The sequence below is a fragment of the Neophocaena asiaeorientalis genome, unplaced genomic scaffold (genome assembly GCF_003031525.2).
Source record: "Neophocaena asiaeorientalis asiaeorientalis breed wild unplaced genomic scaffold, Neophocaena_asiaeorientalis_V1.1 scaffold107, whole genome shotgun sequence".
Taxonomy (NCBI): domain Eukaryota; kingdom Metazoa; phylum Chordata; class Mammalia; order Artiodactyla; family Phocoenidae; genus Neophocaena; species Neophocaena asiaeorientalis.
In genome coordinates, this window is record NW_020173110.1 from 575328 (window position 1) to 601271 (window position 25944).

The 25944-nt window shown below is 36.2% G+C and overlaps 2 protein-coding genes and 1 non-coding gene across 5 annotated transcripts in view; 2 read left to right on the forward strand and 1 right to left on the reverse strand.

The window, feature by feature from the left end:
* PRPF39 (pre-mRNA processing factor 39) overlaps positions 1–11439 on the forward strand; it is a 37354-nt gene extending 25915 nt beyond the window's left edge. For all 3 annotated transcript variants that reach the window (XM_024743430.1, XM_024743429.1, XM_024743431.1), the window contains 9 exons: positions 2809–2974; positions 3428–3535; positions 4923–5087; positions 5402–5528; positions 5895–6163; positions 7028–7212; positions 9997–10071; positions 10310–10430; positions 10699–11439. In XM_024743430.1, coding sequence (XP_024599198.1) covers positions 2809–2974; positions 3428–3535; positions 4923–5087; positions 5402–5528; positions 5895–6163; positions 7028–7212; positions 9997–10071; positions 10310–10430; positions 10699–10755 — 1273 coding nt within the window. In that variant the 3' untranslated portion in view covers positions 10756–11439. The remainder of the gene's footprint in view (positions 1–2808; positions 2975–3427; positions 3536–4922; positions 5088–5401; positions 5529–5894; positions 6164–7027; positions 7213–9996; positions 10072–10309; positions 10431–10698) is intronic.
* LOC112398730 (small nucleolar RNA SNORD127) lies at positions 6231–6316 on the forward strand. Its single transcript, XR_003003054.1, has one exon. It is a non-coding gene; the product is annotated as a small nucleolar RNA SNORD127 (small nucleolar RNA).
* A 308-nt stretch (positions 11440–11747) lies between the features above and the next one.
* Positions 11748–25944, reverse strand: FKBP3 (FKBP prolyl isomerase 3). Its single transcript, XM_024743432.1, is given in 8 exon segments — positions 11748–12088; positions 13647–13744; positions 15314–15381; positions 15873–15950; positions 15953–16007; positions 22617–22724; positions 23294–23395; positions 25813–25944. Coding segments are annotated over 8 exon segments (672 nt in total). The 5' UTR covers positions 25921–25944; the 3' UTR covers positions 11748–12033.

Below are 25944 nucleotides of genomic sequence, written 5' to 3' on the forward strand. Positions count from 1 at the left end.
GTGGCAAGCAGGGGCTACTCTTTTTTGTGGTGCGCGGGCTTCTCACTGCGGTGGCTTCTCTTGTTGCGGAGCATGGGCTCTAGGCACCCAGGCTCAGTACTTGTGGCACAGGGGCTTAGTTGCTCTGCGGCATGTGGGATCTTCCCGGACCAGGGCTCGAACCTGTGTCCCCTGCATTGGCAGGAGGATTCTTAACCACTGCGCCACCAGGGAAGTCCAGTTATTTTAAATATATGTTCTATAAGTAGTTATTTTTCAGTTTTACCTTATTTCAAGTTTCTTATTTATGTCTTGACAATTTTTAGTTTTAATATTTATTTGAGTATTAAATCTATTCATTTTCATACTACACATGTGAGTTACTTCCTCATTTAAAGTTTTTTTAAATAAGGCAATCTGTATTTTTGTCCTCCTGGTGATAAAATAGGTGAAGTTAAGCCTCTGTATTCACTGATTTTGCAAAATTTAAAATTAGTTTCCAATGTTATTTACATATGTTTGTGAAAGTCTTTTTTTTTTTTTTTGGCCATGCCATGCGGCATGCAGGATCTTAGTTCCCCTACCAGGGATTGAACCTGTGCCCTCTGCATTGGAAGCACAGAGTCTTAACCCTTGGACCGCCAGGGAAGTCCCTGTGAAAGTCTTAAAATCCATAAAAATCCAGGTGTCAGTAACCTAAATCAATTTTAAGAAACTTGGGGAAAAAGTCCATACGGTTGGAGCATATGGTACATGTACAACCATGTCTGATAATTAGGTTGAAGAGGTAGGTCTGGGTCAGAGGCTAGGTCAGAATATGAAAGACTTCAAGGAGACTGGATTTTAACCTGAATGCAGGATAAACACTGAAGTGATTTTGGCATGAGGGTGGGATATGATCCTGTTTACTATTTTATTTTTCATGTTTACTTCTTAATAACTTTTTTGGCTGTGTTGGGTCTTCGTTTCTGTGTGAGCGCTTTCTCTAGTTGTGGCAAGCGGCGGCCACTCTTCATCACGGTGCACGGGCCTCTCGCTGTTGCGGCCTCTCTCGTTGTTGCGGCCTCTCTCGTTGTGGAGCACAGGCTCCAGACGCGCAGGCTCAGTAGTTGTGGCTCACGGGCCTAGTTGCTCCGTGTCATGTGGGATCTTCCCAGACCAGGGCTCAAACCCGTGTCCCCTGCATTAGCAGGCAGATTCTTAACCACTGCGCCACCAGGGAAGCCCTTAATAACATTTTTGATAGTAATATTGAGGTGGGGTTAGAAGCTGTGGGACCAGAGGCTGGAAGACTGGTTTATGTTTATCTAGCTGAGTAGTGAGGAGGGCATGAAGTCATATTTAGAAGGTAGACTAAATTGGACCTAATATCCAGTGGAATGTAAGAGATAAGGTAGGTGGAAGAGATTCGGCAACTTAGTGGTTGACAATATCAAGATTCAAGATTAGAAATGTTGGGACTTCCCTGGTGGTCCAGCGGGTAAGACTCCACGCTCCTGATGCAGGGGGCCTGGGTTCGATCCGTGGTCTGGGAACTAGATCACACATGTGTGCCGCAACTAAGAGTTCACATGCTGCAACTAAGTGTCCGTATGCCACAACTAAGAAGTCTGCATGCTGCAACTATGAAGCCCACATGCTGCAACTAAAGATCCCACACGCTGCAACTAAGAAGTTGACATGCCGCGACTGAAGTTCCCACACGCCACAACAAAGATCCCGTGTGCTGCAACTAAGACCCTGTGCAGCCTAAATAAATAAATAATAATTTTTAAAAAAGATTAGAAATGCTGAGGGTGTTGATTTGTGGATGAAAGTGACACACTTATAGACACGTTGTATATAAGGTTCCAAATTGAGATGGTGTAGATACTTTAGCTCTTCAACTTGGTGTTTTTATTAAAATTTGTATATATATATATAAACTAGTGTGTGTAGATAAATGACATGTTTTTCAAAACACTCTTTGCTTAAAATCTATATTTCTTTATGCAGAGCGTTGGCAGTTGTATATACTAATCTGAAATTTAGGGAAAAGTTTTGGGCTTAAGTTAGAGTTTTAAAGTCATAGTATGCTTATTATTTCAAGCTGTATTAATAAGATTGGACAGAAAGTATATAAAAATAGATGAGAACAAAATGCAGAGTGGAATCATTGGGCATACTAGCATTGGGGGGCAGGCTGGAATCAAGGAGCAGTCAGAGACTTGGAGGAAAACCAAGAAAGTGGTAACTCAGAGCCCAGGGTGAAGAAGATTCTAAAAGGAGGGCTAGTTAACAGCCTTAAGTACTGAGGACATTATTAGGATAGATGCTGTACTATAAAACAAGTATCCATTTAATTTTGCATGTAAGAGGTACTTGGTGACTTTAATTAGGGCAATTTCATTGGAGTGTTTGGCACAGACATGTGAATTCAGGAGTAATTGGGAGGTGAGGAAGGAACTGCAAAATTTGTTGATCATTTATAATTTAAACATGGATTGCTGTATTTAATTTTACAGTCACTTGACAGATGAGAAAACCAAGATTTAGAGAAGGGAAAAACTTCCTATAAGTCAAATAATTAGTTATGGACAGAAGTAGGATTTCAATGTATGACTTGTCCACGCCTTCTTCATTCCATTGCAAAGGCAGGAAGGAAATGAAGATGTCTGTAGACTGTTTTATCAAGTGGTAGGTTGTTACTGTAGAAAAGGAGAAAAGGTGTGGTGTTTTTGCTTCTTTAAATCAGAGTTCTTTGAAAGAGTAATGTGTAGTAGAAATGTAATGTGGGATCTAAAATTATACTTCATATATAGAGCTTGTATTTTTATTGTTTTCCTTTAGATTTAAAGAACATATACAGAATAACTTACCTAGAGATCTTCTAACTGGTGAACAGTTTATTCAGCTGCGAAGGGAATTAGCTTCTGTAAATGGGCATAGTGGTGATGATGGTCCTCCTGGTGATGATCTACCATCAGGAATTGAAGACATAACTGATCCAGCAAAGGTAACCAGACTTATTAAAAAAAATCTTTCAGTGCATGAGAAACTAAACTTTATGTCCCTTGACTGCATGTGTGGTAGGACTTGTAGCTCATATAAAATCAATTTCTGATTAAGGCAGGTGGGAATTCTTTAGCTTGTTTGATTTAGAGTAGATAATGTGTTTTACTATGAGACACCTGAAAAACTACGTTAGCTTAGAAGGATTATTTGGCCTATGTTGTGATGTACTAGCCCTGTTTTTTGTTTTTAAAAAGGCATATGAGAAAGTAGTTTATTAGGAAATACTTTTACAGATTTCAGTATTGTTAATTGTACTTTGCACATAATTGATAACGGTTAAAAACCCGTCACTATTCTAAGACTATAGTATGGGTGGATAATACTTAAATGTAAGCAGTGATATTTAAAATTTTTGTATATAACTTGTGTGATTAAAATTTTTTTTCTTCCCTAGCTAATTACTGAAATAGAAAACATGAGACATAGAATCATTGAAATTCATCAAGAAATGTTTAATTATAATGAGCATGAAGTTAGTAAAAGATGGACATTTGAAGAAGGTGTAAGTGCTGGCTTTTTTGTTATTGTCATTATATGCTTCAAAATACAGATAGGAGTAATGTATTTTTCTTTTAGTTTTGAATGATGTCTCTGCCTTTTATTTTTGCTTATTAAGTAATGAGGTATTTGTCCTACTTATGGCTTCCATTATCAATTTTCCATTATTTTATCATTTTCCATTATCAATTTTAGAAACATTGAATTCAGACTTACATGAATTGCAAATTATCTTTAATCTGAACCGTTTTATTACAGTTCAATTTTTAAAATCAATTTCATTGAGTTTTATGTACAACAAAATGTACCTATTTTAGGTACAGTAAAATGAGGTGTTTTTATTTTTTCAGAATTCTAATTCTTTGTTTTTTTTAAACATCTTTATTGAGATGTAATTCGCATGCCATATATAGTTCACCCATTTAAAGTGTACAGTTCAGTAGTTCTTAGTATATTCACAGATAAGTACATACAGTTAATTTTAGAACATTTAATTAATGTTAATTTTAGGACCTTTTCATCATCCTGAAAAGAAATCCCTTACTCATTAGCTTTCACCCCTCTACTCCCTCATCTGCTTACTGCCCCCAACTCCCAGCCCTAAGGTACCGCTAATCTACTTTCTGTTCCTATAGGTTTCCCTCTTCTGGCTTTTCACATGAATGGAATCATGTAGTATGTGGTTTTTTGTGACTGGCTCGTAAAATGAGTTTTGACAAATGTATATGCATTGTGATCACCACAACAATCAGGATATAGAACTACTCTGTCACCTCAGAACCCCTTTTCAGTCAATAACCTACACTGCACTCCTACCCCGGGCAACCACTGATCTACTTTCCTTTTTTTTGTTGTTACATTCACTAGTTTATTTTTTAGATTCCACATATAAGTGATACCAAATGGTATTTGTCTTTCTCCTTCTTACCAACTTCACGTAGTATGATAATCTCTAGTTGCATCTATGTTGCTGCAAATTGCATTATTTCGTTGTTTTTTATGGCTGAGTAATATTCCATTGGTGTATATATACCACATCATCTTTATCCATTCATCTTTGGATGGACACTGATCTGCTTTCTGTTACTGTGGTATAATTGTTCAATTCTAAAATAGTCAGCAAAGAATACAGTTTTCTGAACATAAAATTGTGTAGTTCTATTAAAATGACAGGGTAAGTGGAAAATACATTCTGTTTCTTCAATTTATAAAGCCTAAGTAATTAAAGGGATTTTAATTTTAGAAGTTTTTTTACTCATGTGATATGGTGATTAAAATTTTTTGGTTCATTATTATATTTTATAATTTAAAATATTTGTATTACTGTAGTCATACATATTTTGGTGTTGGTACTGGTTTACTTTCATTGTCATGTCATGCTTTTATTACAGATTAAAAGACCTTATTTTCATGTGAAACCATTGGAAAAGGCACAACTGAAAAACTGGAAAGAATACTTAGAATTTGAAATTGAAAATGGGACTCATGAACGAGTTGTGGTTCTCTTTGAAAGATGTGTCATATCATGTGCCCTCTATGAGGAGTTTTGGATTAAGGTAAGAAAATTATATGCTCTGAAACTTGAATATATTATAAACATTGATCTAGTGACTAACCTTTTTTGTACTTCTGTTGAATGTTGTTCATATAACTATATCTGTTGCATTAGGAGATGGTCTGCTTGCAACCAGATTTGACTGCTGCATATGCCAACCTCGTTGCCTCTCTTCGTCCTTCCTTACAGAAACTAGTCTAGTGGTTCAATAAAGGTGCTGAATGGGTTTAAAAATAGAATTTTATCGTTCTGTCACATATTTAATGGCTTGTTCAACTGTAAATTATTCAGTATTTCCTCTGTTTCTGTATGTAGTATGCCAAGTATATGGAAAATCATAGCATTGAAGGAGTGAGGCATGTCTTCAGCAGAGCTTGCACAATTCATCTCCCAAAGAAACCCATGGTGCATATGCTTTGGGCAGCTTTTGAGGAACAGCAGGGTAAGAATGAGGACATTCAGTTGATATTTTGGGATTTAAGTTACTTTAGGATAAAGTTATAGGAATTGAGTCTTGAGAGATGGTGTAAAGCAGAGGTCAGGTAAACTTTTTCTATAAAGGGCCAGATAGTAAATGTTTTAGGCTTTGCAGGCCATATGGTCTCTTTCCTAACAACTCTGCCATTGTAGCTCCAAAATAGCCATAGACAATAACATAAAAAAATGAACATGGCTGTTTTCCATTTCAAAAAAAAAAAAATAGCCAGAGGGCTGGATTTAGCCTGTGGGCTGTTATTTGCCAATACCTGGCATAAAGGATATTTCATAAGTTTAAACGAAAGCATAAACATTTAATTACTATTTCTAGGTAATATTAATGAAGCCAGGAATATCTTGAGAACATTTGAAGAATGTGTTCTAGGATTGGCAATGGTTCGTTTGAGAAGAGTAAGTTTAGAACGACGGCTTGGAAATATGGAAGAAGCTGAACGTTTGCTTCAGGAAGCTATTAAAAATGCCAAATCAAATAATGAATCATCATTTTATGCTATCAAACTAGCCCGACATCTTTTCAAAATACAAAAAAACCTTCCAAAATCAAGAAAGGTGCTTTTGGAAGCTATTGAAAGAGACAAAGTATGTATTTGTGTTTTTTAGAATATCTTCCATAAAAAATAGTCTTTTTTGTTGTTGTTTTTCATTTTGGCAACTATGATGAAAGGTTTGGTCTGTATGTAATATATTTCATTACTAAATGAAGACAACAGTCCCTCTAAACTGATGTTGCCATTCTTTTAAAAAATTTTCAAATTATCATTAAAAGGTTGAGAAAATTAACATTATTGGATTTTCTATTTTCTCCACATTTAGAAATTTTACGGCAAGTTTATTGATTATTAAGTAGAGGGCCTGAGAACACTTTATTAACATAAGTATGGCAGTTGCCTACATTGTAACAAATGTAGCAGTGAGATTATTCTCCTTTTCTAAAGTATTTCCTTTTATATATCAACTGATGTCAAAAGATAGTGTCTAGGAAATTTCTCATTTTTTAGATTTTCGGGTAATGACAGGTCTGTTTTAAGACACAGGTTTATAAGAGGTTTGCTTCCAGCTGCAGTGAGGAAGATTATCTATGGTTGTGAAGATTTAGATTACTGGGAACTGTAGAGATCATTTTTTTATGTTTTACTTCATATTTGTTATGGTAGGTCAAGCTACATTAAACCCAAGATAGGATATAGGGTTTTAATTTATTGGCATTTAACAACTTGCATAGTTTAGGAGATGCTAGGATGATGTCTCTACCTACCAATGTGCTTATTAGTTTTTTACCTGTTTATTAGATGTATGCTGAAAAAATTTAACATGAATTACATTTTAATACAATTTTCAATATTAAATTTTTCAAGTTGAGACAAAAATTAAGGCATTTAAAATATCTGTGGTCTAATCAAAATATCTTAGAAATATGATTAATTGGTACTGCTTTTTACACAGGAGAACACAAAGTTATACCTCAATTTACTTGAAATGGAATATAGTGGTGACCTCAAACAAAATGAAGAAAATATCCTAAATTGTTTTGACAAAGCTATACATGGTTCATTACCTATGAAAATGAGAATTACGTTTTCTCAGAGAAAAGTGGAATTTCTTGAAGATTTTGGTTCAGATGTTAATAAGTAAGATCTTAATTATATATTATTATCTATCTGAATAGTAATAGAGCACTGATAATTTTGGATGGGAATTTGATAATGAGTACAAAATAATATATTGTTAAATTTTAAATGTTTCCTAGGTTTATTTTTCCTTGGGTATATGTGGGGGTAAATTCAGTTTTGCAGATGTCTATGTGCTTAATGAGAGGACATATGGTTTGTCTTTCCTTCAAAATTATTTTCAGAATTTTAGCGTGGTGATTTAAACAATGAGTAGATGAGAGAAAGCAGGAGGCAGGAATTCTGTGAAAAAGGAAATGGGCGAAGGATTGAACCCTGAAACACAGAAACATTTAATATATAGACCACCAAAGGTAGATGGGGTTTTCTGGAATAGGAATGCCATCTCAGATTAGAGAAGAGGATGGGTGTGGTTTTACAGATCATGCCTTAATGACCTCATCTTCATGCATTATAAAAGGCTAAAAGATGAGGGTGAGGAAAAGGACAAGTTTAAAATTTAAATCTGCAAAATAGAAGAGTAGAAATATTGATTAGAGCATTGCTGCCATTCCTTTCTTACCTGGTTCTAGTAAGGAAATACCCCAATTCCTGTTAGGCAAGTGTGTGTGTACATTTTTGATGGCTGAGTAAGATTTTAATTAAACTGAAAAACGTTTAATATGAGTTATATTTTAATACAACTGTATATATGTGCTTGGCACATTAAAAGTTTTATAATTACCTAATGTAAAGTACATTAACAGTCTAACAGGGGAGGAGGTACTGGTCTTTTAATAGACAAAGAGAGGCTTAAAGAGAGATTAGGCAGTTTTTCCAAGGTCACTTAGCTATTACATTGTGCAGCTGGAATTAGAACCTACTTCGGAGCCTGTGTTCTTAACCACCTCATGTGCTGCATGTGTCTTCCTTTTGTTTTGTACTGAAGAAAGTATACAAAAGAAATGGCATATGTAATTCTAGCTTTTAGTCTAGTTGGATGGTATGGTGACTAGAGAGGCTGTACATAATATGTGAGGTAGCATATAACTGTTAAGAAGGCTTTGATCTCTCTGGAACAGAATGTATTTGGCATCTTTCATAGAGGAGGTGGGACTTCATTTAGTTATTACTGGATTCTGATAAGCTAAGGAGAGGATAAAATGGTGGAAGCAAATTAGTTCATGTAAAGAGAATATCTGCTTGATTGGAGGGTTTTATGAAGCGGTAAAAACTTGATGCTAAATGTGCTGTGTCTTAAAAGCTAGACTGAGTTCTGAGCACATGTACACGGTTGACAGTAGGAAACTATTAGAGTTTTGAATTAGACTAAATGACATATTTAAATTTGGCAGTAATATACAGACAAATCTGAGGTCCGACACAAGGATGCCAGTTAGGCCCTTGTAAATATAGTTATGGAGGGTCTGAGTATCAGGTCTAAGATTGTTGTATTTGAAATTTAAAAAGGGAGTGATATGGAAAATCAATGAGTTGCTTAGAAATTTAGGTAGCAGTGTAATGAATTGGTAAGGATTAATGTTCAATCAGACAAATATAGGATTAAATCCTAGCTCTCACTTAGTATTTTGTATTCCTCAGTTTTCAGATTTTCTCATATGAATATTGAGTCTCTTGTTGCCAACCCATGAGTTGTTAAAGGTCTTAAGGAAATTAGTCCATCTTAAAGTCCTTTATGTTGAGTAAACACTGAACCAGAGATTATTGACAGTTTTTGCCCCTGGAATATTTTGGGACCAGTGTTACTGTTAATTGTTATTAAATGTGTACATATGCAGGCTGTCCAGGGAAGTTAAACATGCATGTAAACATCAAGGTCATTTCCACAGAAATGTTAATTATCTGTGTTCAGGTTTCTGATTCCTTAAAAAATAAGGCCATCTTTGTCTTTCTAAAAAATATTTAAGAAAGTGGTAAAAGGAGGGCATTTCCTGGTTGTCCAGTGGTTAGGATTCCATGCTCAAAAAGAAAAAGAAAATGGTAAAAGGAAAACAAAATCATTATGATTTTAAAGTCAGTTTGGCTTCAAGTGACATTGTTTTTGAAGTTCTAAGTTCCAGGTGAGACCTATAATACATATCACATTTTTTTATTAAAAATTATCTTTTTTATCAATGATTAATTATACTGTAGTTTTATTTTAGTTCTAATTCAGTTTATCACATGGCCAAAGTTTACACTTTATCCTAACTGGTGGCAGGTGTCTTTAAGAAGCATTGTTAAGTTAGATCTCAAAAGTATACAAATTATGTAACTGTCAGGACTCGTTGCATTGGACGAAAACATATTGTCAAGGTCACTGTCTTTGTTGTGTGATAGCTCCTTAGTCGGGCTCTCCCCATGTGTTACAAATAATAAAAACAGGTAGCTCTTGGCCAGTATCCCATCAGCTTTAGCCCACTGTAGTACAGAGAACAGGCACTTTTTCAGTAGCTCAGTCAAAAATCCTGGGACTTATTGACATCCTGGTTTGAGTCACATGATCACCTCTAAATCAGTCATTGGTCAGAGATAGTAGTAAGGTAATTGGCTAGGCCTGTATCTCTGAAGCCTCATTTGAACCACGTGGACTGAGAAGGAAAGTGCAAGGCAGCGGTTTGCCAAAGCAGATAACGTAGAAAAGGTAGCTGGGGGTAGTTTTGCCTGCTGGATCATTTTTTTTTTTCCAAAAGGATGTTCATTGCAACATGCTTTTGTTTCCCTAAGTGGAAATAACTTAAACACTTTAAAAATTTAAGTTTGGCTTTTGTCTATTCCAAAGGATTGTTTTTCCTTCCCTCTCAGGCTTCTGAATGCTTACGATGAACATCAAACACTCCTAAAAGAACAGGATTCTTTAAAAAGGAAAGCAGAAAACGGGTATGTAACTTCCTGCTGAATCAGAAAGGGATGCTTAAAAGAAGACATTTCATTGTGGAAATCCCTTTAAAGATAATTATCACCTTTATGTTGTGGTAATTTATTTTCATGATTTGAAATCATATAAAACAGAGTGGTCAAGAACTTCAGATGAACGTACACAGGTGACACTTATCCATTTGTTAAAAGTACTTATCTGTGGGAATTCTGAAAGTTTCCATTTTGACCTTTGATTTAGATCAGAAGAACCAGAGGAAAAGAAAGCACACACAGAAGATACAACTTCATCATCTACGCAGATGATTGATGGTGATTTACAGGCAAATCAAGCTGCATATAATTATAGTGCCTGGTATCAAGTGAGTTTACATAATTATAATTGAATTTTTTGTTAATAGATGTTATTAGAAATGCATAAATGAGGATAGTCTTTTTTTTTTCCTTTAGAAAAAACAACTCTTTGCTTCGGTTGCAGATTGTATAATACATTGTCTTCTGGTTAAGACTTGGAAATTTCAGCAGTGAACACATGCTTGTTTTCTTAAATATACCTGCTTTAATTACATTTTTATATATAGAAATCAGCCATAGTTCTTGTATGCTAACATGTTTGCTTTTTCCTTTCAGTACAATTATCAGAATCCTTGGAATTATGGACAGTATTATCCTCCCCCTCCAACCTGATGGGAAAATTAAATATCAGATGGAGTGTGTGAAAAGTTTGAAATTATTTTTTTTTAATGAGGGATGTAAACATAGCATAAGCTTGTTGTATTTGATAACTTGTCTTCCCTGTTTCTGTGTAACATGATTTGTTCAGTAATAGGGGAAAATGTCACTTAGTAGCTTACCACAGATACTATTTCCTACCATTTATAAAATTTACTTTTTATTGGAGAACTATTTTTTTGATTTTTGCATTAAGTGGTCTAGAATTCTTTTGCAATGCATTTGCAATAGAGTTTTGTAGCCTTAAGGGTAGGGAAAAAAAACTGACTGCAAATCATGTCAGTGTAGTACAAGGTTCTGAAAATACATAAGGGCTGGTTATTAAGGATTTACTTCCTCCTTAAAAAAAAAAATGGCTTTTTAACCTTTGCTGACAAGATATTGTCTGTGTGGTTCCATTATCATTGTGAATTTGGATCAAACAGCAGAAGATACTTATTAAAATATTGTCTTGGAATAGAGATTATAAATGAGGAAATGGAATGTTTGCATCCCTTTAAAAAAATGAAAATCATATCAAAACTTGTTTCAGGAGACTTTGTATTTGGAATATTCACGTTAAAACTTGTGAGCAAGCTTTCATTTTGATCAAACTGATCATCTTTGTTTTTGTAATAAAACTGAAGACTCATCCAATAATTGTTACGAATTTATTGAGGGGGGGAAATCACCTAATAACTTTATATTCACCAGTATTAGTGGTTTATTGGTTTTGAAGTATACTTTTCTTGAATTCATCTATTGTTGACAATTTATTAGACCTTTTAGCCTTTTGCTTCCTCTCAATCTCTATGCTTTTGCCTTCCTTATACACAAATATTTAAAGATTTTTAAGATGATTGTCTCTGGCAAAGCTGTCCAGACAATTTTACTGTTACTGCCAGGTTTGACGAAGTCTTAGTACTGGTTAACCTAATCAGAACATGAATATATTTACACAACACAAATCAAGACGTAGGATAAATTTTTATTGAGCCTTTTAGTTTACAACATGAGGTAAAAGGCAAGTCAGTTCTCTTTAAGTGATATTCTACACAGCTGTAGTAAAATATTTTAAACTTCAAGGATTTATAATGGATTACATTTCTTAGAAGTTGGGGATCAAGTAAACAAGTTCTAACTTAACTTCTTGAATTTTCCAGTTGACTCTTCCCTTAAAATAGTAACCAGTTCTAATGAGACACCTAAGTTTCTTCAAGGCTGTATTTTATTGTTGCTGATGCCTTTACTATTTCAGTCAATATCCACTAATTCCACTTCAAAAATAAGTTTTGCATTTGGTGGAATTCTGTTGAAGAAGTCAAGGTAAATTTGATAAAACTTGCCTCTTCCCTTATTCCCCTTACTGTAAATTAGAATTATGGGACTTCTCTGGTGGCGCAGTGCTTAAGAATCTGCCTGCCAATGCAGGGGACACGGGTTGGAGCCCTGGTCTGGGAAGATCCCACATGCTGCGGAGCAGCTATGCCTGTGCACCACAACTACTGAGCCTGTGCTCTAGAGCCTATGAGCCACAACTGCTGAGCCCATGCACCACAACTACTGAAGCCCACGCGTCTAGAGCTCATGACCTAGAGCCCCCACCACAACGAACAGCAGCCCCTGCTTGTGGCAACTTGAGAAACCCCACGCACAGCAACGAAGACCCAACGCAGCCAAAAATAAATAAAATTAGAATTATGTATATTGGATACTGGTAATTAACTCCAAAGGGAGGGCTTTATAGTTGACTCAGGGGCTAGTACATAGGAACCTAGAGGTTCCTGAAAGTATTTTTGTGAATGGAGGTCATAACCTGTCAATAAAGGCTGACTAGATAAATTCAGCTTGAACTAGGATCTTCCTTACCTGGATGCCTCTCTAGTACTGCCAAGTTAGCCACTACTTGATGAAGACTGTTACTTAGTATGCCCCACCCCTGCCCCAAGTGATTTCAATCTAGCTGATTGTATATGTTACATTAAATCAAAGTTCATATGAGGTACTACCTGATATTTGCTGTGAATTTTCAGATGTTGAATTCAGATAACTGATTTTTATCTGACTGGTCTTGAGATACTTCACGAGAGGGAGCTGCAGTTGGTCACGGGATTTTGATAGGCTGAGAAGAAGAAGGCTATTATATTCCCAAGTAACTGTAATTGATAAGACTAGAAAGGACTTCCAATTTTTTTATCCCCAAACTTACTCTACCTGGTCCAACTAGTTCTCTGGGAATGGAACCAACAACTAAACTACCTTCCTACTTAGCTATTGGATTGTTCTGGTCGTAATAGACTGGAGTCATGGCTCTTCTTTTTTTTTTAATGTTCACAAATTGGGCCTATCAGAAAAGTACTGTCACTAGTTGTAATCACAAATGCGTACACTATGATGTTGGACCTGTGGTCTCCTTCATTTCACAACTGGTGATCCCCAACGTGTTCCATTTCTAAGCTTTGAGTACCCAGTTAATTGCCTGAAATCATATGGAAGCATAAAATTACCATGAGCCATATCTGAATCCTACAGTTTGCTACAGTTGTTTGTATTGAGCATCTTAACTCCTTTAAATAAACCCTTCAAACATTAATAGTAGCTTTTCAAAGATGGAAACTTAAACCTCAGTTTAGGTCCTGAAAATTAAGAGCTTATAGGAAGAAAAATGACTCCAGCTCAAGTTAGAATACTTGTAACAGTAGAAAATATTGTGTATATTGGAGGTGTTGACACAAAAGCATCTAAATATCAGGAAGACTGGTCTGGACGGGATCTCTGACCTAGAGGTTAACCTAGACAGCATTTACATACCTTCAAGTGATCTTTCTTAATGATTTTTCTTTTAATTACAGAGGAAAAAAGGATACTTAGCATCAGGCTGTCCTTTCTTTCCATAAGCCCATTCTGGTTCAATCTCCAGTCGAGCCTTTTCTCCTTTACTCATAGTCAAGAGTGCTTCATCCCACTAAAGGCAAGAACATAAAATCAAAACTAATGATACTTTACAAAAGCATGCAAAGCCAGAAGAAAGGCAAGATTACATACAAAGCATTCTGTTACAGGATTTCATGTCCTAAGGTAATGTCCTTGGGTGAGAGTCTCTAAATCTGTCCTTTATTTCCTCAATGAAAAAAGTTAAGGACACATTAAACAATTTTCTAGTGTAAATACTTGAACTTTTCAAAATGATACAATGTCATTTTGTACAAATTTGGATCTTAAAGCCAAATTACCAAAAACAATATGATGCAAGGATACAGAATATATTACTAATATCATATACTCTGTTGAAATGTAACAAATTACATAAAGCTAAAATGATTGATAGAGATCTGTCACATACTGGAAATTAAGAGTATGGTTGACTAGAACAAATTTACCAGTAAACATTTTAGTTATAGAAACAAAAATAGCTCAACCTGATGTATCAACTTGGTATAATCAGATAGTAGTTAAAAGTGATTTTCAACTAAACCTTTAGTTTCAAGATGTTTTATATTCTATTTTGGGCTCTGGATATGATTGAACAATATTTTAGGTCTTACCACAGTACAAAGAATAACATATTTAGGGTCCTCATAACTGCATTTAAATAGGCATTTTGGTTATTAATATTTGGCATCCTACTGTTTCATCTCCTTTTGTACTGTACAGTGCAATGGTCAGTACAGCTTAAGCCTAACTTCCCCTTTTTTCAGAGTTTCCTTCTGTTATCTCTCACATGTAAGGGTGGGTAAAGGCATACTTAACATTTGAAAGATATTTTTGGTGTTTGAGCCTAAATTGTGAGAGGTGAGAGGGCCACAGGAAAGACTCCTAGAAGTTTCTATCAGTACTTCTAGTGGAACAGATATTTTACCTTTCTGAATCATGTATAAGTGGTACAACAGCTATTTAACATTTTATAAGAATCAAATTTAGAAAGCCAAACATTCTGGCAATTACTTTACAAAGAAAAAAATAATAAAAGGGGCAGGCATGGAAGGAAATAATATGAGTCTATTATGTGCTTTAAGTTATACCTATTTAATCTTTCTTTTAAAAAATTTTATTTATTTTTGGTTGCATTGGGTCTTTGTTGCTGTGCGTGGGCTTTCTAGTTGCGGTGAGCAGGGGCTACTCTTTGTTGCGGTGCGGGGGCTTCTCGTGCAGCACGGGCTCTAGGCATGCGGCCTTCAGTAGTTGTGGCACACGGGCTTAGTAGTTGTGGCACATGGGCTTAGTTGCTCCACAGCACGTGGGATCTTCCCGGACCAGGGCTCGAACCCTTGTCCCCTGCCTTGGCAGGTGGGTTCTTAACCATTGTGCCACCAGGGAAGTCCCCCACTTAATCTTTTAGCAGCCTTGAGGTAGGCTGTACTGTCTGAGATCCAGAGAATGTAATTTGTGCCAGATCAGTTAGCAATGATAACACTTGATTTGTGAGACTCGAAAGATTATTTTCATCCTATTCTCAAACCTAATTCTTTATGTTACCATACCACAAGTAGCGTGTGCCAGAATATCTACTGGTTCATGGCCAGTTTTTACTTACTCCTCTGATAACTTTGCCTATCCCAACCTTAAAACTTAAAGGCTTGGCATTTTTCTTCTTCTTCGAACCTGTAAAACAGATTTTCTTTATAATTAATAATGAAGTTAAGTTCCAATTGAAAAACACAGTGATTTAAGTCTTTAAATTGATTTCAGAACTTACCATGCTATGCATCTGAAAAGAAATAAAAATTCAGAAAGCCAAGTAATTCATCAAGAAAATTCTGGATGTAAAAATAATTATGGTCTAAAGGAGGGAGACGGAAAGGACCTATATTTACACCATTAAAATAACACTATTCTGCCTTTTATATTAAAATACAAAAGCCAGAATTTGGGGCATTAACAAAGTTTAGACTAAGCTTCCTTATTTTTTGCTTTTCAATGACCAAAAGGTCTTCATTTACACCCAGCCAAGTAGTGAACTGAAAACCTTTTACAAGTAAATAACAGGTGTAAAAGACTTCCGGAAAAAAAATGACAGCCAAGAAAAAGGTACTGCCAACACAAATATTTGGCATGCCCTAAAGCCAAAGAGATAAGGTTACATTTAGACTTACTCGTTTGAATATTAGTATCAAAAACAGTCCCATCCTGTAGTGTTCCTGTATACCAGCAGTGAACAATATCTCCCTTTTTGGGAAATTGGTTTTATCTCCTTTTTTAAGAACAGATTTTGTATATTTTGGTGGACCCTAGAAACAGAAACAACACACACACAGAGTTGTTAATTCATGTCCTTTTTTTAGAAGGATGACAGAATACTTATACAGCCAACTGTGACCTAAGTCCAGTCACAAGAATTTCACAGATTTGGTAACAAACTATTTTGCCTCTGGTTCACCACTGAGTTAAAAAACTCACTATCTCATTTCAAGTCTGTGATGAGAATATTAGTAACTAGCACACCTATAATTGCAAATAACTTCCAGCTTCTTTGGAAACCAGTGTTCTTTTGACAAGAGTAATTATTCATCAAACCATAAAATGAATCCAGTTATTTTCCAAGGTTAGAAATATCATTACATTTTAATTCCTATAAAATTATAAGGCATTAAATCATTGTGACATCTTTTCAAAGATTTGAGTTGTGTTAGCACCAATAATTGGCATTACTAAATATTTAAATTATATCCAATTAGAATAAATACAAGTAACATTGCATCTGTTCCTGGACTTGAATTGAAAATAAGTTCACACAATGAATGGAATTATCTATAGAAATTACCATAAGAGGCATATTTCCTAGAACAAAGCAGGATTATCAGGGTCTTTGTTTTTTTTTTTTTGAAAGCTAAGGGTTAATCTAATCATTAGTGAGGAATCTGAGAATCAAAAGAATCAATTTCTTAGGTAAACTTAAGAATATATAGAATTTTATACTACAGAACATTCCAAATGTTTTACAGAAACTAACTCTCCCTTATGAGGTAGGTACTATTATTATCCCTGTTTTACAGATAAGGAAACAAAAGGATAGAGTGGATAAGTAACTTGCTTAAGGTCCTAGAGCTCCAAAGTGGCTGTGTAGGATTGGAAACCAGGCAGCCTGGTTATAAAGCCCAAGCCTTAACCACTTTACTACCTCTCAAGCACATATGGAATGTCAGGTATTAATACTAGTCATTTTGTTATGTCCATTCATTTAACCATACAGCAACCTGGCAGTTCTTTCCCCATCTTTTATAGAGAAAGTAGTGAGGCCTGGATAGGGTATAAAGCCCTATGCAATTCAGAGTCTTAAGGATTAGAACTTTCAGCTAAAGCTAGGCTGCCTCCCTAAGTCAGAAGAAAGTCACATCTATAGCTTGAATACAAAGTGTATTACAAAAGTAAGCATTAACTTTCTTCCTGACCCATTCCAAGCTTGTTTTAGTGAGACGTTACTTTAGAAGTCTACTGCTAGTAGTGTAAACTGGTGCCATCTCTTTGGAATGCAATTTTAAAATGTTAAAAGTATGATAATTCTCTTTATACAGATATATACTCAAGAAGTAATTTGAAACTTAGGAAAAAATCTTTATGCAATTATTCCATACACTATTATACATAATGGCAAAATAAAACCACATATTTATGGTAATATAATAGTTTTTAGTAATGTGGAAAAATTCTTATAAGATTACAAGGCAAATAGTAGAAAGTTCTACAGTAAAATCTCAACTTTTCAATAAAAATACACAGAGAAAATATTCAAAAATATTCTGAAATGTTAAACATTCATTTCTAGGTGTTGGAATTATGTTTTCTCTATCCTTTTCTATCAGAAAAATAAATGATTTTTAAGGAATATAGTTGACTTGACAAAAACTGTTAACATATATCCCAAATTTGAAAATAATTTTAACTTAAAACATTTAAAAGCCACAAAATGAGGATGACAATATACGTATATTATGTGAGAATATCAGAATATCAAGACTTTATTAAAGAAATTACAGATAACTATTGAGTGGATAAGGTACGATTAGCAAATAATAGCCACATTTTAAAACTTAATGTCGGGCTTCCCTGGTGGTGCAGTGGTTGAGAATCTGCCTGCCAATGCAGGGGACATGGGTTCGAGCCCTGGTCTGGGAAGGTCCCACATGCCGCGGAGCAACTAAGCCTGTGTGCCACAGCTACTGAGCCTGCGTGTCTGGAGCCTGTGCTCCGCAACAAGAGAAGGCTGCGACAGTGAGAGGCCCACGCACCGCGATGAAAAGTGGCCCCTGCTCTCCGCAACTAGAGAAAGCCCTCTCACAGAAACGAAGACCCAACACAACCAAAAATAAATAAATAACTATAAAAAAAAAAAAAAAACCAATGTCATTCCATTATTTTCCCCTTTGTTGTACCACATTGCTTGGGCATGTTGTGTTACCTACATTAGAGGTCTTAGTATAATGCAAACACAATAAATTGGTGGCTATATCTCAGTCTTAACAGTGAAGGCACAATCTGCCTACTTGGGGCCTCAATTTCAGTGTTTCACAAAGTGTCTTTTATGGATCACCCATTCCTTGGCATTGTTGGAAGAAAAGGGCCTAATATAATTAAGTTTGGGAAATACTGCATTCAAGTTAAATATGCCTCTTTTGCATAACTTCTCAGAGCTAATTATGCATTAGGTAATATACACTGAATCTTCAAGTAGGAGACACAAGGTACAGCTTTTGATGACACATGAAAACAACATGGAACTTCTGGGACCTATAAAACACACTTTGTAAAATGGTGGATCTCATTTTGGGTTTCATTGCAAGAACCTGATTGCTTCATGGTGGGAGGTCAGATCAGTCCCAAGCTATCCTGGAGTTAATGTGCTTGAACGGACCTGGCTTTTAGGTAATTTCCTGGCTTTGCAGCATTTCTTAGTCCAGAGTGAGGAAAAGAACTACATTCCTGAGATTGGGTCTGACCTAGAAACTTCTAGACACAGATAAAGGAACTTTTGAGAGTGATCATCATAGCTGCAATTAACTAGATCACGGCATAGCCTCTAAAAATGAGAGTAGAGTTGACCCTTGAACACTTTGGGTGTTAGGGGTGCCAACCCTTCCTGCAGTCCAAAATTCATGTATAACTTATAGTTGGCCCTCCCTTTACATGATTCCTCCGTACCCATGGTTCTGCGTCCACAGATTCAACCAACTAAGGATTGAGGGTCATGGAGTACTGCAGTATTTACTGCTGGAAAATATCTGCATATTATAAAGGACCCATGCAAACCCATGTTGTTCAACGGTCAACTGTATATTACATAATTATTCTCAATTCAAGAAATATTTGAGCATGTTCTATATGTCAGGAACTAGAGATACACAGCTGAGTTGGCAGACGTGGTTCTGGCCCTCCCTCTAACAGAGAATATAGGTGTGTGTTAGGAGACCTAAAGAGGAAGCACAGGGTGCCAACATGAGAAGGACACAGTGACGTACTCCAGTATAGGCTATAGGCTGGGAGAGGGTTCTCTGAAGTAATGTTTACACTGTATCTTGAAGGACAAAAGAAGGTCCCTCAGTAGGGGAAGGTTTACAACAGAGAATAGCATTTTCATAGCAGGGAAGAGCATGAAAATAGTCTGCAAGGTAAGAAAGAAAAGAATGGTATGAGATGAGGCTGGAAAGACATAACACATGTTAAGAATCTGGGTTTTTATCTTTAGGTCACTGAGCAGCCAATTACCAGTTTTAAACGAAGTTACAAAATCAGATTTGTGTTCTAAACAGATCAGTTTGACCTAGTTGAGGAATGGATAGGGAATCAAAAGTGGAAGTGGGGAGACTTGATAGGAAGAGGTTAGTATAGTAGTCTAGGTCTATGCTGGGGTGCCAACATTGAGGATGACAGAAGATGAGCAGTTTTGTGATATATATATGCAGAATCAACAGACTTTGGTGATGATTATATGTAAAGAAGTTATGAAGGATGAATCTCAAGTTTTTGGCTTGAGTACTTTTACAGTCACTTCTGACGTCTGAGTGTGAGTTCCTGACCTAACTTATACTTTCTCTCCTGTCCAATATTCATTCATACTTGAAAACTTTCCTCAACACTATTTAATACATAATAGGTAATAAATATATTGACTATGACTGATTTATTTAAAGTCTAGTAACAGCTATTAGACAAGGTTCTCTGTATTAAGATGAATAAGGTAGAGGTAAATAATATAGATAACCATGTGCTACAGAAATTTTTGGCAGTTATGTAAAGTCTGGGATGGTAAAAGTTTCAAAGGAAGCGATGAGCCGATGACCTGGGTCTTGAAGGGGACAGAGAACTGACAAATAGGGAAGCTGAGAGGAGAGACACACTAAGCAAGAAATAAAAGTATGGACAGTTTAGTAGACAATGGGCAGACATCTGTGACCGAAGAAGAATATTTCTATAGAAGTAGTAAATATGGAGCTGGGCAGGGGCCAGATATTGGAAGGTTTTGAATGCCAAAAATGCAATCCAATAGAAAAACAATGAGTCACAAATGTAATTTTAACTGGTCTAGTTGCTGCATTAATATCATTTCAACATGTAATCAATATAAAAATGTTGAGATATTTTACATTTAAAAAAAATCATTAAAACTTTGAAACTGCATATTTTATACTTAAGGCACATTTTAATTCGGAGTGGCCACAAAGTGCTCAGCAGCCACGTATGGCTAGTGACTACTGTATTGGACAGTGCAGCTCTAGACAGTATAGAGTTACTGAAGATTTTTGAGTAAGGTGCAGTTTGCAAAATATTTTAGAAAACTTACTAGAACAGCCATTTTGGGGCTGAATGATGATGAAAGAGAATGAAGGCAGATTAGTGACTTTTCCCACACTCCAGGTCTGAGGCCTTGGAATGCTTGAGAATCAAAAAGGAATGGATGAAGATGTGAAAAAGAAGATATTTGAGAGCCTTAGATCTGAGGGAGACATGAAAAGGAAAAAGAAAACCAAAGATCAGAGAACTTTTAAACTGGGAAGAAGAGAATGGTTACAACTATGTATGTTAATATTTTGGTAAAATAGAACACAAGAGTATATAATGAGAAAGGAATAAGAGAAGGTTGAGAACTTCTGGAAAAATGTCAAGTAGTTTATGTGGATGGGGAATTGAGCGAGGGATAGTTATGAAAGCTGCTGAGTAGCAGTGAAACTAGAAACCATGCTTGTCTGATATTAAGCTTTAATTTATACAAAGCCCAGTAAAAATTCTGATGATTATTTTTCTTCACAGTACTTGCTCTGCAGTCCTGAAGCATGAACAGAGAAAGCAGACAGCCGGGACCAGCAAAGTACTGGTCAAGAAGTTACAGAATCTAGGCAGGAAGACAATGAGTACATAAAAAAGAGGGCTCACACTGACCAGTTAAATGAAATGAAAAGACGTCTTAAAGAAAACGATATAGTTTAGGACTCTCACGAAATCTCTCTAAACTGCCTCCAGCCCTTACAGCTTTTACTTTTATTTGAATGCTCTTTTTCTTAATCTCTTGATATATTATCTGCTACCTCATACGTCCCTTATTCTAGTTTTCTGGAATACTCTTTCTGGAAGATGAACTATGTTGCCAACTGCTTTTGTAACCCTTCTAATAATTATACCTCTATTTACCTTAGTAGCTGCTCAATATTTGCCCACTATATAAAACATTTATCAAATTATTATTATTATTGTCACTGATACTAACACTGCTAGGAATGAGTGAGCTTAGTTGTTAGCAAGATATTATCAAAAGTGGCAAGATAATAATCAATTTAGCTCTACTGAGGCTTTTCAAAGAGCTGTCCTTAGCTCTACTAAGGCTGTCCATTTACAGAAATAGTTTTGTTTTGTTTTTTTAATGGAGACACTGGTGGAAAAATGTTTTATTTTTTTGAATTTTATTTCATTTATTTTTTTATACAGCAGGTTCTTATTAGTTATCCATTTTATACATATTAGTGTATGTATGTCAATCCCAATCTCCCAATTTCAGAAATAGTTTTATCTAGCTCTTCAAACCTTGGTACAAAACCTGGGCTGGGAAAGATGAGACAGATGAACCCACACCCTGCAGCCAGGCCCAAATTAACTATTTATATTGCCTAGGACACCATGTACATCAGAAAAAGCTAAAAATAATCAAAAGGAAGTTTCTTTCACTCAGTCCAACTTGGCTATAGAATAGGCCCTTAAAATAGCTTTGAAAGCTCAGAAGTTCTGGCCAGACATAGAGGCAATATAAAATACAAAGCAAGGGCTTCTCTGGTGGCACAGTGGTTAAGAATCCGCCTGCCAAGGCAGGGGACACGGGATCGAGCCCTGGTCTGGGAAGATCCCGCATCCCGTGGAGCAACGAAGCCTGTACACCACAACTACTGAGCCTGCGCTCTAGAGCCCACGAGCCACACCTACTGAGCCCATGTGCCTAGAGCCCGTGCTCCGCGACGAGAAGCCACCGCAATGAGAAGCCCGCGTGCCGCAAGGCAGAGTAGCCCCCCACTCACGGCAACTAGAGAAAGCCCATGCGCAGCAACGAAGACCCAATGCAGCCATTAATAAATAAATAAATTAAAACAAACAAAAAAACAATGTACTGATTTGGCCCTATGAGTGAGAACATGTTTTTTAAAAAAAAAAAAACTACAGGTATTTCACAGGAAAGGCTTACTAACTGTAAAGCACTAGTTCTTTTTTACTTATTGAGTACACCCAAGGGAGAAAACCCACTCCATATTAGTGTTTGGCTCACTGAAAATGGCCACCCCTTATAGAAGTCAGTGCTGTAAAGCAAATACTTTTTCTCAAATTCACAGGCGAAATCAAGTAAGAATACATTCTATACATACCTCATCCAGAGTCTCTTCAGACTTGGTTTCTTTGGGTTTATCTTCATTAAGCTTCACATTTTTCACCTGCTCAGACACTTTGCTTATACTTTCAGTACCCTTGAAACGCTGTAAGGAAAATGGTCTGTTTATCATATTCATGTCTGGCTAAGAACAAAGGAAGAATCTTATATTAAGCATTTTAATCAACAAATTATGAATCTCAAACTATCTCACAAAATAAATTCTGTAATGAGACCCGTAACCTTTAGAAAGACCAATTCAGACTCAGAGATATGAATAGTATTCAATCAATTCCTTAATAAAGATTCTCTTTTTTTTTGTGGAAGGTGGTCATTTCATAGTTAACATATATTGGAGAATTTCTTAAAATTTGCTTTTCTAAAGGCTCAGCCTAGGTCTAACCAAGAGTTTAAATACATTAATGAAATGCAACTTACTTTAGATTTGTAACTTTTCAGTGTCCTTAAAAATCTGTTCCCTTTCAAAATATCAAAACATCCTGCCATATTACAGATTAGCCATGCTAAATTTGACAGTCCATTTATGATTATAGTTAAGAAAAAGTACAGGTGGAAAAATGTCAACATATTCTGCAAATAAATGCATTTAAAGCTTCTTTTTGGGAATAAAATATCTAAAATGATATTTTGGTAATAAAATGTAACAATACTCACCTTACTTTCAAAAAGATGGTTATAGGCTGTAACCAAATGGTCCTTGTTAGCTGTCTTGGCCACATTTTTAATGTTTCCTAATAACTTATGTTCTGCAAGAAACTATAAAGAAAAAAGCTGGTTAGTCAAAATAATTTCCCTCATGTAAGAAAGGGTCTAAAATTAGAAAATGAACTTTTGAGTTAGAAATTATGTTTTCAATCATACTATTGATAAAAGAAATGAAACATTACATTTTATACTCTACTTCATAACAAAAATAAGATTGAAGGAATATTAAAAAAACCATATTGGGTAATTATAAGAAATACTTAAAGATTAGAACTGTAATATTGCATAGTGGTTACACTGGTGTGTACTAACCCTTTTCCCATCATGGAGCTCACGGAAGAGCACACTTACACAAGCAAGCACATTTTGGTAACTGGGCAAAGCTGCTCCTGGCAGGATGTTACTTGGCCCGTGCGCTGGGAGCCTCTAGCCATGTTGGGTATTTCTATCTTGACGTATCTGTAACCCATTCTTGGCACACCCAGAAACACTGTTACACAATGCTGGATATATAGTGTTCAAATGTATAGACTGTGGTGTCAGACCAACTGGGTTAAAATCCTAGCTGTCTGATTTTAGACAAGGGACTAAGCTTTCCTAAAGACTCAGTTTCTGCATCACAGTGAAAGATTAATAACAGCATCTTATGTCAGAGGCTTCTTATAAGGGTAAATGTAATAAACCATTTCCAGTCACACAGTAAGAACTCAATACATATTACCTATTTGATTAATAATGTATTTAATAACTCTAACAGTAGAATTCCATTTCTCTCAGATATAAGACTAAACTGTCAGATGAATACTGAAATACTACTACTGAAATATCAAATCATCAAAATCATGTACCTTCATCTCAAAATCATGTACATGTTTTCCTTACTTTATTCTTCCTTTTCTACCTTGTGGTCCTTGCTTGATTCCTCATTTTGTTACCTTCCCAAAGTTGTCCTCTGGCATCTTTTAATCTTTCTAACCTTCTAACCTTACAATAAAGCAGTTTTTCTGAAACTATCACTATTGCATTTTTCTCTCTGACGCTTAGAGAGAAATGTTCTAAAGGATAAAGGCTCATGGGAAAGGCTATTTTGATTAAATAGAAGCAGTTACTTTAGCACTGTTGTGATTTCTTTAGCAAGTTTTCAGAAAGATATCCAAAATATAAATATCTCCATGATATCTTATGATCAATAAAATAGTGACTGTCAAATATAGGTTTACATATGTGAATGAACACTGGAAAATATGCATGTAAAAGATTAGTATATTAGTATTAGTATCTTAGTATTTTGACAAGCCAAGTCTCTTGAAATTGTCCAACGTGGGCCAGTTTTATATTAGATTCCACCTTGGGATGATTTGTTTTATAAGAATTTGATGAATATAGTACAGTTTTGAGGCATTACACGTTAATAAATGATATATCTACTCTATTGTTTCAGTGAAATGTGGATTGGCTTAAGAGAAAATAATTCCACTAAAATAGTAAAATGGTATAAAATGGTGTCTCTGAGGCATAGTCTTTCATTTTCACACTTGTATCCCCAAACACTGAGTACGGTTCTTGCTGTAGATATTGTATAAGTATTTGCTGATGTCAGAATTATTATTCAGGAGGGAGATTATTGGAAATTAAGTTAAAAATCGGAGATAAACCACATTTAGACCACTGCTATTTCTGATATGTGGGAGATGCTGCGGGCACACAAACTGTACAGTCGTTCTGCAATTTAAGGAGATATGAATTATATTAATTTCCAAAGGAAAAGAAGCCGTCTGACAAAAATAACTTGTGACTACGGAGAGTGGTTAAGATGGAGACTGTGCTGAAAAATGCAGGGCGTAAAAGTAGGAAGAATGCCAAATAGATTTCTTGGTTTGTTTATAACAATGGGAGACCACTGTACCCGAAATACTCATGTAACTCCCCTAGATATACAGGTGAAAAGGTCATTTAAAGGATCGATATTTTAAAAGTTAAACAGCGAGACTGTTAAAAAATCACAATTATTAGTGTTCAGTGCTTGGTAATTGATGAGAAAAGCAAATCGCACCATCGTTCCCACCGAAATCTTCACATCCCTTCTCATTTCCCTAACAGCCCACACTACCCGCCAGGGATCTATCTCACGCAAGCCTCCAGTCCTCGGGCCCCCGTCTCAACCCCCAAAATCTACTGGGTTCCTTTTTTTCACAGCCTCCACCTCACTCAAGCATCTCAATGAGGTTCTAAATCTGCTACTGCTGCGTGCCGCAAGAGGTAAAGTTGCTCCACCTGCCCAAATAGGGCCGGCCCGAGGGGCGGGAGCGTGGCTCGGGAGCGCACGCGGGACCTCTCCGGCCTTCCAGGCCACCGGCCGCTGGAGAGCGAGGGCGGGGGCACCGAGGAATACGGAATGTATGGGCATCTACGGGGGGGTGAAGTGTCCCTCAGCCGCACCAGCCCGGCCGCCCCGCCGCCTCCAGTACCGAATCTGAACCGTGATCCTGCAGAAACTTGATAATGTCCTTCTTAGGGAGCTGCTCGCTGCGCAGCTGCTCCACGGTCCAGGCCCGCTGCGGAACGGCCGCCGCCATCTTCCCCCGCTGCCTCCGCTTTAC